This window comes from Aquarana catesbeiana, linkage group LG06 (genome assembly GCF_042186555.1).
Source record: "Aquarana catesbeiana isolate 2022-GZ linkage group LG06, ASM4218655v1, whole genome shotgun sequence".
NCBI lineage: Eukaryota > Metazoa > Chordata > Amphibia > Anura > Ranidae > Aquarana > Aquarana catesbeiana.
The window spans coordinates 107,194,235-107,209,535 of NC_133329.1; the positions used below are offsets into that span (position 1 = coordinate 107,194,235).

At 44.3% G+C, this 15,301-nt stretch overlaps 2 protein-coding genes across 4 annotated transcripts in view; one reads left to right on the forward strand and one right to left on the reverse strand.

Moving 5' to 3' along the window:
- The window catches only part of LOC141148841 (ankyrin repeat and fibronectin type-III domain-containing protein 1-like), a 582,481-nt gene that overhangs the window by 550,316 nt on the left and 16,864 nt on the right, over window positions 1-15,301 (forward strand). The gene's annotated exons all lie outside the window — the stretch shown is intronic.
- On the reverse strand, window positions 487-3,004 carry LOC141148842 (zinc finger BED domain-containing protein 4-like). Its single transcript, XM_073636631.1, has 3 exons — window positions 2,755-3,004; window positions 1,195-2,576; window positions 487-1,110 (listed from the first exon to the last, which is right to left on the reverse strand). Exons 1-3 carry the CDS (start codon window positions 2,919-2,921, stop codon window positions 722-724), a joined length of 1,938 nt encoding a protein of 645 aa, XP_073492732.1. The 5' UTR covers window positions 2,922-3,004; the 3' UTR covers window positions 487-721.

Here is a 15,301-nt window from a genome sequence, read left to right on the forward strand (position 1 = left end):
ACCCTATTTTTAAATTAAAAATATTTGTGCAAAATTATGTGATCCATAACGTAAATCGATAATGTACATATGAAGTGAACAAACAAATATATATAATCAAGTGCTTTCAGTGCTGCTAGGATCTGGTGAGTGCAATCAATCACTATTAGAACACGGATTAAGGCACGCACTGAAAGGTTTACTTATTGGAATATCCATCAGAATCCAGGGTTTTTTTTTGTAGCAGCACTGAAAGCACTTGATTATACATATTTGTTTGTTCACTACATATGTACATTATCGATTACGTTATGGATCACATAATTTTGCACAAATATTTTTAATTTAAAAATAGGGTTCATTTATATATGGATATATTATATTTATACGGATTAAGTTATATCTTTTTTAGAGCACACACTGCACTTTATTAAGTCAGACAACCAACTTGACTTATGCACATCCAGGACCTTTATAATTCCACGGGATAAACATTCACTAACTATAGGCAACATCTTTACAATCTTTCCCACTCCAGTCCATACTGCCCTCCCACTAAGGGAATAACACATTTGAATTCACCAGGCTTGGAAACAGCGCCTAACTTCTATTCCTTTTTTCTTAGTTATTAGAATAGCCACTTAAAATGCATTGCATTTGCAAAAAATAGTATTCTCACTTCTCAGAATACTATTTTTTGCAAATGCAATGCATGTTAAGTGGCTATTCTAAGAATAGCCACCTAAAATGCATTGCATTTGCAAAAAATTAAATTTGAAAGTACTTTCTCGCTCAGTTGTGAGCGATGGGGTCGCATTATCACCCCACCATGGCTAAACACACGTTCAACAGGTGCGCTTGATGCAGGGACTGACATTACTCTTACCGCTACCCTGAACAAAGAGGGGAGCATGTGCCTGTTCATGGCCCAAAACTGAAGGCAGCTCTGTCCATCACAAATGTCTAAATACTGGTTCAGCTGAATTTGGGGACTGGAACATGAATCTCTCTTCTGTTTTTTGCGGTATGCTGTGAACAGCCCAGATTGACTCTCTGACTCTGCCACTGGCATTTGCTCGTCTTCATCGGTGGTTGTTGGGGTGGGCTTGCAGTCCTCTTTGAGAATCAAGTCTGAAAAACACAAGCATAAAACAGTGACTCAATGCACTCAGGTGTTATTACTGCAAACGGGTTATTACCAAAAACATAACATACTTTTTATCATCGCAGACACAGCCTCCTTGACATTTTCGGTAGCCAAAACATCATGGGTCAACCACATGGTGCCAAATGAAGGATCCAGCAGAGCAGCTTTTAGGTATAGAGGGTCAGAGAAGGGTAAGGTTGCTACATCATTCTGTTCATCTGCCATCCTCACATTGACAAAGATCCCTTCGAATCGTCTTTGGAGTGATTCTTGCAGGCTACGGATCAAGCCACCATGGTAGCGCACGCTCTCTTTATGATTTTCCAAGTGGTGATTCAGAGAAAGGATACAGGGTACAACAGCACTTATTGTCACAAGTTTTTCTCCCTGTGAGAGGTCTGTGGCTTCTCCAAAAGGTTGAAGGACATCCACGAGTTCCTTAATCTGATTCCACTCTCTAGCTGTGAATACAGTCTCTTTGTGTCCCCCATCTTCAAGCATTCTAGTCAGTTTCAGCTGGTCACAGCTGACCACTGATTTCAATTGCCTCAGTGTGGAATTCCAGCGTGTGGTAACAGAGGCAGGGATTCCACGCTGTCCAAACTCCTCCTCAAATTTTTCCTTGAAAGAGGTGCTTGTGTGTAACAAGGAGCTCAACCTGGAAGCTTTGGCGAGAGCTGCATTGACTAATTTAGTCTCTTTAAGTCCATCACCTATTACCAATTGAAGCGTGTGTGCAAAACATTGAAGTCTAGTCTGGGTTTTTGCACTCAAATAATTGTCAAACATCTCCTGTTCTTCCACTGACAGGTCATTCCAAATGTCTGAATCATCAAGGTCATCGTCTTCATCTAGCTGTCCTGGAAAACATGTAGTGAATGCTTTTTTCATGTTTGCGGCGTTGTCACAAATGATGTGGTCTACCTTTTTTTTAATCTTGTACTCTTCACATATATGCTCAAATTCCTCACAAATTCTTTCCCCTGTATGGGGACCTTTGAAGCGGTTGCACGCAAGCAACTGTGATTTTAACTGAAGACGGTCATCCTCAATGTTGATCCAGTGCACTGTGACTCCAAGAAAGCCTCTCATCCTGCGGTCTGACCATATATCTACAGTCACTGACAGATGATCTACCACTTCGAGTTCATTTTTCAGCTTCATTTTCCTATCTGCCACCAGATTGTCAAGCTTGCCAGTAATTGTTCTTCTACTTACTGGAGAGTACTTGTTGTCTACTATTGACAAAAAGCGACGAAAGCTTTGATGTTCAATGATGGACAGTGGCATGTTGCAGTTTATAATGAGGTCTGACAGGATTGAGTTTGTAATTGCCTTTTGCTGCTGGTGGTTGCAGTGGTATTGCTGCACAGTCCCCTGTGCGATGAATTGTGAGATTTGAGGCTGGGTATCATCAAAAGTCCCTTTGGTATGGATGTACTCTTCATATCTATCAGTAAACAGAAGAGAGATAGAAAAAAAAGTTAGCTATGTGATTTATTGATTTGAACAACAATACACTCTGCTCCCACCTAAAGTGGGATGTAGGCCTAATTTTTGCATATATATATATATATATATATATATATATATATACACACACATACACGTGACGTTACTGTACCTACTTTTCTTTGTGGGTTTTGTAGTGACGGATGAAGTTGGATGTTGTGGTGGACGTGTCTCTTATTTTTGAGTTGCAGACCTTGCATATCGCCGTTCTCTTCTTTTCACAAACATCTAAAACATAATCCTTAAATCCAAATTTAATTATTTTTGGAATCGCTCCCTCCATTATAGCTGCCTTGTGCGTTGATCTGTCAGGGGTGGATCCAGAGTTTGCTGTCGGGATGGCCCGGGCACTGCCAGAAAATAAGGTGTTGCTGCTTAGTACACTAGTACTTACAGAACTATTTTTAATGTATTATATATATATACGGTCCTAACCTAACCTTGTTTAAAACAGTGACACGTTTATCATTCCAGATTAGAATATTACATTAGTGACTCATAGCGACACTTTTGGGCACCCAGTGACACCAATACAGTGACCAGTGCTAAAGTTTGCATTGATTTCAGCATGCATGGAGCATTGCAGTACATGAACTTTCACTGGATGTGGACTGTTTAATGAGTTTGTAGTACGCATGAAGAACTTAATTCAGCAATATGATTTTTATGTAATATACACGTTGAGCACTTTGTACTTCGCACAAGTAATAGTTAATTAGTGAAGGACTCAGGGAGGAACTGGTCTGGGACTGAGGGTCAGTGCAGTGGCCGTCGCAGCGCAGGAGAAAAAAAGCACGAGGAGGAGGAGAAAACAAGGAAAGAAGGTTTGTACCTACCTAGGTTTCATAGTTTTAGCATGTGCAATGATATTGATGATTGATTGCATCTGCAATCATATCTGCGTCCTGTAATCATTCAGTACAGGCCAGGCCAAGGGCCCTGCTAGCTGCTACATCACTAGTGCAGATTTGCAGAAGCTGCAGGTCTGTTTGATGCAGTGCCAAGCAAGCTAATGCTTCCCTGCAAAGTTTGCAGGGAAGCATTTGCTTGGCACTGCATCAAACAAACCTGCAGCTTCTGCAAATCTGTTTCCTCCTCCTTGGCTCCGGGCTCTGTGCTTTTTCTTCTGTGCTGCGACGACCACTGCACTGTCCCCCATTCTCAGACCAGTTTCTCCCTGAGTCGTGTGACTGTCCCTGCTCCAGTGCCCCCTCAGTAGAAGAATAATAGTCTGCCATGACTTACTCTATGGCTGCTGGACTGGACTCCACTCAGATTCAGTCAGTCGGCTAGGCTTGGCTGGCTCCTTGGGCAACTTCCAGTTCCTTCTTCCTCCCCCACGTGAGGCCCGCGACTCACGCTGCTGGCTCTGCACACTTGCACAGAAGCCCAGCCCCTCCCTCAGAGATCACTCCGCAGTAGGAGGGGGGTGGCGCCGCGGCCTGGCCGGACGGAATACAGAGACCTGTACAGCCTAGGAGGAGAGACTGGACTGCAGCGCAGTCATCATCAAATAAAAAAAAAGTCTGCGGCGGCCGCGAACACTGCAAGCGCCGCTCGCGGACACCTATGCGATCCCCGCCCACAATGTTAGCAAGCTGTATTTGTGCGGGCAGAAGCCGGGACTCGGGGGAGATTTCTTTTGTGGGGGGGGCGGCTTTTGCCTAGGCCAAGACACAGCACTGGTGGTGCCAAGTCATTGCAAGTCATTGCAAGTCAAATAGCCCAAGTCAAAGTCAAGTCGCAAGTCATTAGTGGCAAGTCAAAGTCAAGTCGAGTCATTTATTTAATTTTGTCAAGCAAGTCGCAAGTCCTCAAACAGGTGACTCGAGTCCGACTCGAGTCAAGTCATGTGACTCGAGTCCCCCACCTCTGGTGATGTCAATACACATTTATCAGTATACCCTGTCTATTCTCCTAATTTTCCTATTTATTTTCCTGTATACACATATATTCGTGATTGTAAGTGATATTAATATTAGAATAATAATTACCATTGGACTTAACAACCAGTGAAAGGTATTGGTTGCTGTAGAAGACATTCCACTAAATATATCCCACCAATGTGGTGCAGTATCCTGTTGTATCTGTGAGGAAAGATGTACTAGTCTACCTTTGTCAATAATCATTTGCTACTTTAGGATCATCTATAGCCCATTCGAAAGTTGTTGTTTCCTCTACTTCAAGTACATTAATAACAGGAGTCCATGCATATATTTGTAAAACAACAATCTTCAACAAAAAAATCTGTAAGTAGATATTTCATCATGTTGTTTTCTCGGGTTGTTTCTTGCAATGTGATGCGTGTATCCAGGTAGGTTTTCCTTCCAGCTTTACTGAGGTGGCTGTGGTCAAGAGTACTTGGTAAGGACCTTCAAACCTGGGTTCCAATGTCTTTCTGGTGTGTTTCTTCACATATACATAATCCCCTGGTAGCAGAGTATGTGTACCTGTTATTGAATTAGGGTCTGGAAGAGAAGAATACACACTTTTGTGGATCTTAGTTAGACGTTGTTGTAATTGTATCACATATGCAGTCAAACTATCACATTGCAATTGCATACTCTGTGGAAAGTATAAACCCAATCTAGGTGCATTCCCAAAAAGTATCTCATATGGGGATAATCCTGTCTTTCCTGTTGGAGTGTACCTTATAGAGAACAAAGCCAAAGGCAGGCATTCTGGCCAAGGCTTGTTTAACTCTTGCATGGCTTTTTGTATTTTTAACTTTATTGTCCCATTTACTCTCTCCACTGATCCTGAACTCTGTGGGTGGTAAGGGGTGTGAAAACTTTGTTGAACCCCTAACATGGTCATCACATTCTGCATGATTTCTCCTGTAAAGTGTGTCCCCCTATCTGATTCTATGGTTTCAGGAAGACCAAACCTAGGTATTAACTCAGTGATCAGTTTCTTAGCTGTGGCTTTAGCTGTAGCTGATTTTACTGGATAACTTTCGGGCCAACCTGAGTATAAATCGATACACACGAGGACAAATTCAAAAGGGCCGCTCTTAGGCATTTGTATGTAATCAATTTGCAGTCTCTGGAAGGGGTATTGGGCCCGGACCTGGTGTTTTCGTGGGGTTTTTACTCTCTGTCCTGGGTTATTCAGGAGACAGATTTGGCAGGCTGCACAGTAGTTTCTTGCAGTGCTACTGAATCCAGGGGCGAGCCATCCTTGGTTCACAATCCTATACATGGAATTGGAACTGACGTGTGTGGGTAGGTGAACTGCCGCTGCCATTTCTGGGTACAGAGAGGCAGGCAGGCATATTTTGCCTCCTTCCCTCCATACATTGTCAAGGTCTGGTGCTGCTCCCATCCTGACCCACTTATCTTTCTATCTTAGGGATACTCACCTCTACCGCTGCTAAGGTCTCAGGGCTTCCTTCCCCTAGAGCTGCCTGTTTTGCAGTCAAATCTGCAAATGCATTTCCTTTTGCCTCAATTGTTTTTGCGCTCGTGTGTGCCGCTATCTTCATAATGGCTACTCGTTTAACCTTTTGAAGATTGTTCAGGACTCTCTTAATCCCTTCTCCATGTTTTACAGGTGTACCTGCTGCTGTCAGATAACCTCTAGCCCTCCATATGTGGCCATAATCGTGCGCTACACCATAAGCGTAGGCAGAGTCAGTGTAAATATTCCCTTCTCGTTCTTTTAAGTATTCTAGGGCTTGTTCTAAAGCTTTTAATTCTGCTTCCTGTGCTGACATGTGGGCTGGTAAGGGCTGTGCTTCAATTACCTGCGTATCAGTCACTACAGCACACCCTGTGTGATATTTACCCTTGTCATCAGCAAACCTACTACCATCTATATACAAGGTGTACTCAGCATTTAAAATCGGTGTATCTGTAACATGTGGGAATCCCATTGTCTCCTGTTCCATGAGCTGAAAACAATCGTGCTGATCTACTTCTTTAAACAAAAGAGTGTCAGTGTCCTCATTTCTTTTCTCACTAGTACTATTAGTACTATCATTCCCCCTTGCCAAATCTGGTGACTGAAGAGGCAAAAAGGTGGTTAAATTTAAGGTTGTACAGCGCTGAAAAGTAACATTTGGAGGTAAGAGTAAAGTACACTGTAATCTTAATTGCCTAGCCATTGAAATGTGTTTGGGCTGTACCTGAGACAAGATTGCATGTATGTCATGTGTGGTATGCACTACGACTGGATTGTCTAGAACAATCTCTGATGACTTATCTATGATAATTGACACTGCAGCTACCGCCCGTACACAAGACGGTGAACCTCTAGATACTGGATCTAATGCTGCTGAAAAGTAACCGACTGGTCTTTGTTTTACATGTGCCTGTGTCAGAACACCTGTGGCGTGTCCAGTGATCTCAGCAATGTACAGATTAAATATCTTGGTGTAATCTGGTATACCAATAGCCGGGGCAGAAATCAACAACTTTTTCAAAGTGATAAACGACTCATAAGCTATTTCTGTAAGCATATACGGTACAATTTTCAAACAATCGTATAATAGCTGCATCAAAGCGCTAGCATGTGGTATCCACTGTCTACAATATGACACGATACCTAAAAACATACGCAATTGTTTGAAATTCCGTGGGGGTAACATTCCCTTTATCACTTGAACCCTCTCCTCAGTGAGATGTCTCGTACCCTGTGATATACAATGTCCCAAAAAGATAACTTTTTCCTGACACACTTGTAACTTTTTCTTATTAACCTTGCAACCTTTTTCTGCCAAAAATCGCAACAAATTAAGGGTGGTGGCCAAACAAGTTTCTTTGTCAGGGCAGCATAACAATAAATCATCCTATATATTGTAACAATACACAGGAATCTGGTGGTACCCATTCTCCCAACACCGTTTGCAATGCTTGCGAATACAAGGTAGGTGAATGCGCCATACCCTGAGGTAGGCGTGTCCAGGTTAGTTGCCGATTTTTTATTGAAAATGCGAACCAAAGTTGGCATTCTTCAGCAAGCGGGACGGAAAAGAAAGCATTCGCTAAATCTATAACCGTAAAGTACATACTGGTTGATGGTATTTGTGACAGTAATGTATGTGGATTGGGTACTAAAGGTGTCATCAGGGCTAGTATTTTGTTGACCGCTCTAAGGTCTTGGACCATTCTATACTTAACCGGACTACCGGCTACTGATTTCTTTTTAACCGGGTACAAGGGAGTGTTTGCCGGTGATTTTACCTCTTTTAGAACTCCACTTTTTAAGAAGGATTGGACCTGCATTTCTATGGCCGTCTCTTGAGGTGCACTAAGTGGATACTGCTTTTGTTGGGGAAGCACTGCTCCTGGAATCAGCTGTAGGGTAACCGGAGGTATGGGCAAAAGTCCAACATCAGCTGGATGTTTTTCCCATAGTTCTCCTGGAAGGGACGACAAAATCTGATCTAAGTCTGAAGGAGGTGTGCCGGACAATTCCGATTCCTCCTCTAGGTATTGTATCAGGTTACACATCTCCATGTGTTCTTGATTATCCCCTATAGCTAAGGTGACAGTGCCATCTGGGTGATAGGTAATGTTAGCTCCTATTTTCTGCAAAATGTCAGCTCCTAACAAATTAGTGGGGGCTCCTCTGGATACCAGAAAGCGTGAAAGGAACATGTGGTTTCCTACTTTAACTTTCAGAGGTTTTGTAAGCGGGGCGTCGGCTAAAATGCCATCATATCCAGTTATTAGTAAAGTGTCAGGTGATTTTTGGCCAGGCCAGGGAGTAGTTCAGAGTCAGAAAGTAACGAGCGTGAAGCTCCTGTATCGACTAAACAAGAGATTTTCTTATTACCAACCGTTATATTTGTCTTAAGCATTGTTGTTTTGGATTTTTCTAAAACCGGGGTGAGTCATGCTCGTGGACCATCTCCCTGCTGCCTGATATGACTATTTTTGTTGTCCCTGGGCTGGTTCCTTCTCTGATTAACTGGAGAATCAACACCTTCCTCTCCTTCATCCCTTATTCTTTTCTTACAGTTGCGTCTGATGTGACCAATCTTGTTACAGTAGTGACAGGTAAGGGGTTTGCGAAAGGAACCTCTACCTTGCTCTTGGGGACCCCCGAGTGCGTTGATAGCATGAGATTTCCTCCCTTTGGTTTCTGCTAAGTCCGCCTCTATGCCTTGCGCTTTTTGTAACAACGTCCCTCTATCTCTAGTTGCCCTCCACTCTGGTGTGCAGGCTTTCAGTCTCTCACTTATCTGTGGAATTAATCCCTCCATAAATTGTCTATTGAAGGCTCGGATTGTGACTGGCAGGGCCAAGTCCAATCCCTCATCTGCCATCATACTTTCCATAGATAAGTAAAATTCCGATACAGTCTGTCCTGGCATTTGCTTCATGGGTGATATGGACCCCCTCTCCTGTTGTTTTGCCAGACAAAAAGCTTCTAATCTAGCAATAAAAGGGGCCCTTGAGTCTATATGTCTGACATGTCCTGTCTCTAAATTACCATCCCCATCAACTTGTCCTGCAGGTCTGTGTGGACCTATTTCTGTCATAAACTGGTTAAACAGGGTCAGAGTCATTTTGTGTCTGCATAGATCCTCCCCATCCTGCCAGGTCGCTTCATGTGTATTCATTAACTGTGTCACAAATCTACAAAAAGCAGCTGGCTTTGCTACCGGGTCTGGGACGCTCTGTATTAATGCCATAAGGGTGTCTGCCGACCATGGTGCCCAAGTCCTTATTTGCATTCTACGAGTGACAGTAGGCGGGGCATTTGGATGGGCTGCTTGTCCAAATTCTGGATTGTTTACCTGAACAATGCGTGTATCAGTGCGTACCCCCACAATGCACACATTCTACTGCCCATTCTGGGTTTTGTGCTCCACAATCCTGACAAACCCATCCTCTCCCCTCAAGTACCGGATATATCTTGTGTGGTTTGCGTTCTACGTCAGTGTATGGGGGTGGGATGGCTGAGCTGGGAGCCTCGACATTTTTTGTTCTTCTATCTTTCATATCCCAACCATCACAATCTGGATTATACTTCCACCCCTCTTCTTTCGCTCTATTTGAGACCTTAATTAAGCATTGAACCTGACGCATCCATTGCTTCTCTAACACCTCTCCTTGTCTGTCCCTTTTTATTTCACTCCATACATCCGGGTCTAAGCCCGCTGCTCCTTTCACCTTAAATTTACGAAGGACATCCTTTAAGTCCTGTGCTTCGGTTTTCCCATAAATGTTCTTAATTATCTGTGGCACCGTATAGTGCGCCACAATTCCCTGACGGGGTTTTGTGTTCCTCTGGCCCATTCTAACAGTCCTGCCTAGGTAGCGTGTGGGACACTTAGTGTACAATATAATGCGGCTACAACATATACAAGAATGAATAATTACTTTATATGCTAGCCCAATAGCAAACCAGCTAAGTTACACACTAGTTCCTCGTTGCCTTCCTCCTAGGGTGCTAGAATTCTAGAAACCTCTCCGGAATGAGATTTCTGAAACCGAATTACTTTATATGCTAGCCCAAAAATAAATAATTACTTTATATGCTAGCCCAATAACAAACCAGAATGCGGCTACAACATATACAAAAATGCGGCTACAACATATACAAGCATTCCTTTAAGTGGCCAGGTATCCGACTAGATCTCGGGACTTTGTTGAGACCTTATTCCCTCCCCGTATCTGGGAATCCCTCTCATACACTCTTATCCCTGCTTTATGGAGCAGACAGGGCTTATACTCTCAACCCGTCTATGGTTTATGAGTTAGATGTGAGGTTAAGCATAAGCGTCAGACCCCCAAGCTCACAAGCCCTCAGGTTCCCAATCGTGTGAGGTAAGGCGCATTCCGTTGCTTAGTTCGGCAATCCCCTTCTAACTCATACCATCCTTGACAAGACTCATTCACTTTCTCAACAAGACAGACAAGACAGACAAGACAGACAAAACAAACAAATAATTCCAGCAATATAAACTAAAATATCCAGTAATTCTAGACTCACCACTACAGAGGCTGGTGTTTTAAAACCAGGAGAACCGTAACTGACAGAACGGATAGGCACAAATCAGGGGAGCACAGAATATAAGAAAAATAAAGCTTTTTCTTACCTGCGCAGGTTTTTTTTGATCTGTGGTTCCCGGAATGCCTGTCTTTTTGTTCCGTCAGCCGCGTTCGCGCACCTCTTGTAGTATCATCGGTGAGTCCCTGTTTCGGGCGCCAAAATGTTAGGATCAACTTTTAAATAAGTTGCTTATAGTTTATATTGCTTTGCCAAATTATTGCTTCTATAAGAAAGATGACACGGAGTCAGGTATGTCTGTATCACAGTTCTGAGCATTCAAAAAAGGACTGCTCCCTTTACTTCTTTTATAGGCAGTTCCAAAAGCAGTAATCTTATCGGCATTACCAAATGAGGTTAAGGTACAAAGATTTTCTCATCAGCGAACATGTAATGATTATTCAGCAGTTCCAAATTCCATCTAGATACAGATTGATAGAACAATCGATACGTACATAGGTAAGAAAGGAGCACAAACAATTTAAATAGAACAATTGATACGTACACAGGTAAGAAAGGAGCACAAACAATTTAAATAGAACAATTGATACGTACACAGGTAAGAAAAAACAGAAACAATTAAAGTGGAACTCTAAGTCATTATTTCAACCCTATCACACCCATGCCAGTAATCATTGCTGCCTTCGACAAGTACTGTGCTGGAGAATGTTTTTGACCCAACAAACTTCCAGACGTAGAATTCCTGGCCCCCCGGTTTCCTCTGCCAATCCCTGCTACATTACCGTGTAGGGTCCAGTTGAAGGAACTTGGTGGAGGACCAGAAAATGTGTCTAATAAAGTGAATTGTCCAGGCACCATATCTTTTGAAGTATATAAAAAACATGGACCAGTAAAGTGCACTACAAAGTCCAGCCCAACACACAGCAGTCTATGGTATCAGCATGGTGAGTACAAAGGTTCATTCCAACACACAAGGGTCCTGCAGCTTGCCAGGTGAAGATCGGGAAAGATCTGGGAAGATCCAGGGAGCTCAAACAACAAAGAAATGGCAGAGCAAGATCCTCATTAGAATGATAAAGTACCGTATTTATCGGCGTATAACACGCACCCCAGTTTAGGAGGGAATTTTAAGGAAAAAAAACTTTTAGTAGGGAAGTTGAAGGGAAAAAAACTTACATTCAAATGCCCATCATTGCAGCCTTCTCAGTGCAGCCATGTCAGTGCAGCCATGTCAGTGCAGCCTTGTCAGTGCAGCCTTGTCAGTGCAGCCTTGTCAGTGCAGCCTTCCCCAGTGCAGCCTTGTCAGTGCAGCCTTCCCCAGTGCAGCCTTCCCCAGTGCAGCCTTGTCAGTGCAGCCTTCCCCAGTGCAGCCTTCCCCAGTGCAGCCTTGTCAGTGCAGCCTTCCCCAGTGCAGCCTTGTCAGTGCAGCCTTCCCCAGTGCAGCCTTGTCAGTGCAGCCTTCCCCAGTGCAGCCTTCCCCAGTGCAGCATTGTCAGTGCAGCCTTCCCCAGTGCAGCCTTGTTAGTGCAGCCTTCCCCAGTGCAGCCTTCCCCAGTGCAGCCTTCCCCAGTGCAGCCTTCCCCAGTGATCCCCTGCCATCCTGGGCTTCAAAATCGCCGACAGCGATTTGAAAATGGCGCCGCGCCAGTACACTCGGCTAGGTTTGGGCGGTGTCGAGTGAAGCCGAAAGTGGCCGAGAAGAGCCGAGGGCCGGCTCTGTGTATTTCGGCGCCGGCGGCGCCATTTTCAAATCGCGGTCAGCGATTTTTTTAGATCTGTTAGCGGGGATCGCAGGGGATCGGCGTATAACACGCACCCGCGATTTTCCCCTGATTTTAAGGGGAAAAAAGTGCGTGTTATACGCCGATAAATACGGTAATTTATTCCATAAAAACAACTAGTACGCTTACATGTTAAAATCTTGGTAATCAGCATAGATGGAAGATGAAAAACACCACAGGGTTGTTCCGCAGTATGATGGATGAAGAAACTAGAGCTGCACAATTACTTGTTAAAAAATCGTGAGCTCTATTCAGCCCCCCCACTAGATCTCTATTCCCGATTCATTTATGTAACAAGTGTAGAGAGTTCTCTGCTCACTCAGCTGTCAAAAGAAAAAAAACAGGCAGCCTGCCAAGTTTTTCACAACATTGCCTGTGCTGGTAGATAACTATAAACATTGTAACTTTTCGTTCTTAGATCAAAGGAATGAACTTCGGTCTGTAAATGAGGGAAGTCTAACCACTTAAAGCGTTTGTTAATCCAGAACAAAAAAAGTAGATTCTGGTCCCTTAAAGCAGATTACACAGCACAGCGCTTGTGCTATGTAATCTGCCCCCCTTTAAACTGTAAAAAAAAAAAAAAACCCTAAACCTACCACTTCCTGTATACCCTCTCTAAACAGACCACAATAACCAGAGCAGCTCCGCCCCCCGCCGCTATTATTTTAATATTAAAATATAAAATTAGTCACTGCCAGCCTCTCTATTAGAGGCTGGCATAGCACACTGTGTATGTTGTATTTAAAAACGAGAGCTGTAAATACTGAATATCAGCTGTCTTCAGGTCGGTCACGTGACTCGTGGCCGCTTTCCAGATTCAATGGATGGCTTCTGTGGAGGGGGGAGATCACGGCCCCTTCCACAGAAGACATCTATCAGAGCTGGAAAGTGTCCACGAGTGATGAGACCGGTCTGAAGACAGCTGATATTCAGTATTTACAGCTCTCGTTTTTAAATACAACATACACAGTGTACTATGCCAGCCTCTAATAGAAGGGGTTGGCATAGACTTTTAATAATGCCTTAACAAACACTTTTTTCTTACAAAGTTAAAATCAGTATTTTTTGCTAGAAAATTACTTGGAACCCCCAAACATTATATATATCTTTTTAGCAGAGACCCCAGGGAATAAAATGGTGATTGTTGCAATATTTTATGTCACACTGTATTTGCGCAGCGGTCTTTCAAACGCAATTTTTTGGGAAAAAATACACTTCAATGAATTTAAAAAACTAAACAGTAAAGTTAGCCCAATTTTTTTGTATAATGTGAAAGATGATGTTACGCCATGAGAATCGTGAGAGAATCATGATCTTTATTCTAAGCAAAAAAATAGTGATTCTCATTTTAGACAAAATCGTGCAGCTCTAGAAGAAACTACAAGGCTGTCAATGTATGAGCCTGTCTTATCCCCCTAGCCGGGATCAGGGAGATAAGATCATAACAGCTGTCAAAAAGCTCGCCAATCCTCGGCGTTCTGCACAAGAGCAGTCTACCTCATGGCATCCCCTTCGTGTCTGTGAGAAGTGGGGGGGGTGGTACTGGAGGTGGTGATGCATTTCAGAGGTTCACTCAGGGCCGGATTTCCCATAAGGCCACCGAGGCCAGGCCTCGGGGCGGCAGATGTGCAGGGGCGGTGCCGCTCCTGCGGCGACTTCTCGGCTTTCGCAGCCGCCCCCCCTTGTCGTTACGGGCACCGGTGCCCGTAAAAAAGATGGCCGCGAGCCGACCACGCAACTGCGCATGCATCGTTCCGAAACCGAGCAGCCGGTGATGTTGAGGAGGACACTGAGGAGGAAGAGGAGAGTGAAACTGGGGGGGATATCCATAGTAAACAAGGAGACAGAGAGAGAGAGGAGGATGTTACTGGGAGCCCCGGGAGGCAGAAGCCATGCCATGCAGGGGACAGAGACTGATGTCCACCATCCATCATATTACTTCTCCTGTCCACATCATTCATCAGTGTGCTGTGTCCTCCTGTGCCCCTTTCACCGCAGCACTGTCCTGCCCTGACCTGTGGAGAGGTGAAAGGGGCACAGGAGGACACAGCACACTGATGATGTGGAGAAGTAATATGATGGTGGACAGAGAAGCTACTGTGAGGGGGTGAGGACACTATCATGTTCGCAGCCTCTGTCTACCTCCTGTGGTATGTCCGCAGCCTCTGTCTACCTCCTGTGGTATGTCCGCAGCCTCTGTCCACCTCCTGTGGTATGTCCGCAGCCTTAGTCCACCTCCTGTGGTATGTCCGCAGCCTCTGTCTACCTCCTGTGGCATGTCCGCAGCCTCTGTCTACCTCCTGTGGCATGTCCGCAGCCTCTGTCTACCTCCTGTGGTATGTCCGCAGCCTCTGTCTACCTCCTGTGGTATGTCCGCAGCCTCTGTCTACCTCCTGTGGTATGTCCGCAGCCTCTGTCCACCTCCTGTGGTACGTTCGCAGCCTCTGTCTACCTCCTGTGGTATGTCCGCAGCCTCTGTCCACCTCCTGTGATATGTCCGCAGCCTCTGTCCACCTCCTGTGATATGTCCGCAGCCTCTGTCCACCTCCTGTGATATGTCCGCAGCCTCTGTCCACCTCCTGTGGTATGTCCGCAGCCTTTACTTGCCATTGAGTCAGAACTTTTAAATACTTTGTCCTATGAAGATATTATCGTTGAGTTTGCCAAAAGAAAATTTAGAACTAAAAAATTGTAGGGAGTTTTTTACTGCTATAATCTTTAAAAGGCATTTTCTGCATTACAGAGTATTTTCAGTCTGTACAATTAAAGCAAGTTATTTTCAGTGTTCTTATGTGTGGAGATATGTTTTTAATTGATCTATTGTAGCAGTCATCGATAAAGGACGAGAATGGTGGTGTGTGTGTGTGGGGGGGGGGGGGGGGGCAGCATTGAAGGACCCGGCCTTGGGGCGGCAAAGGGA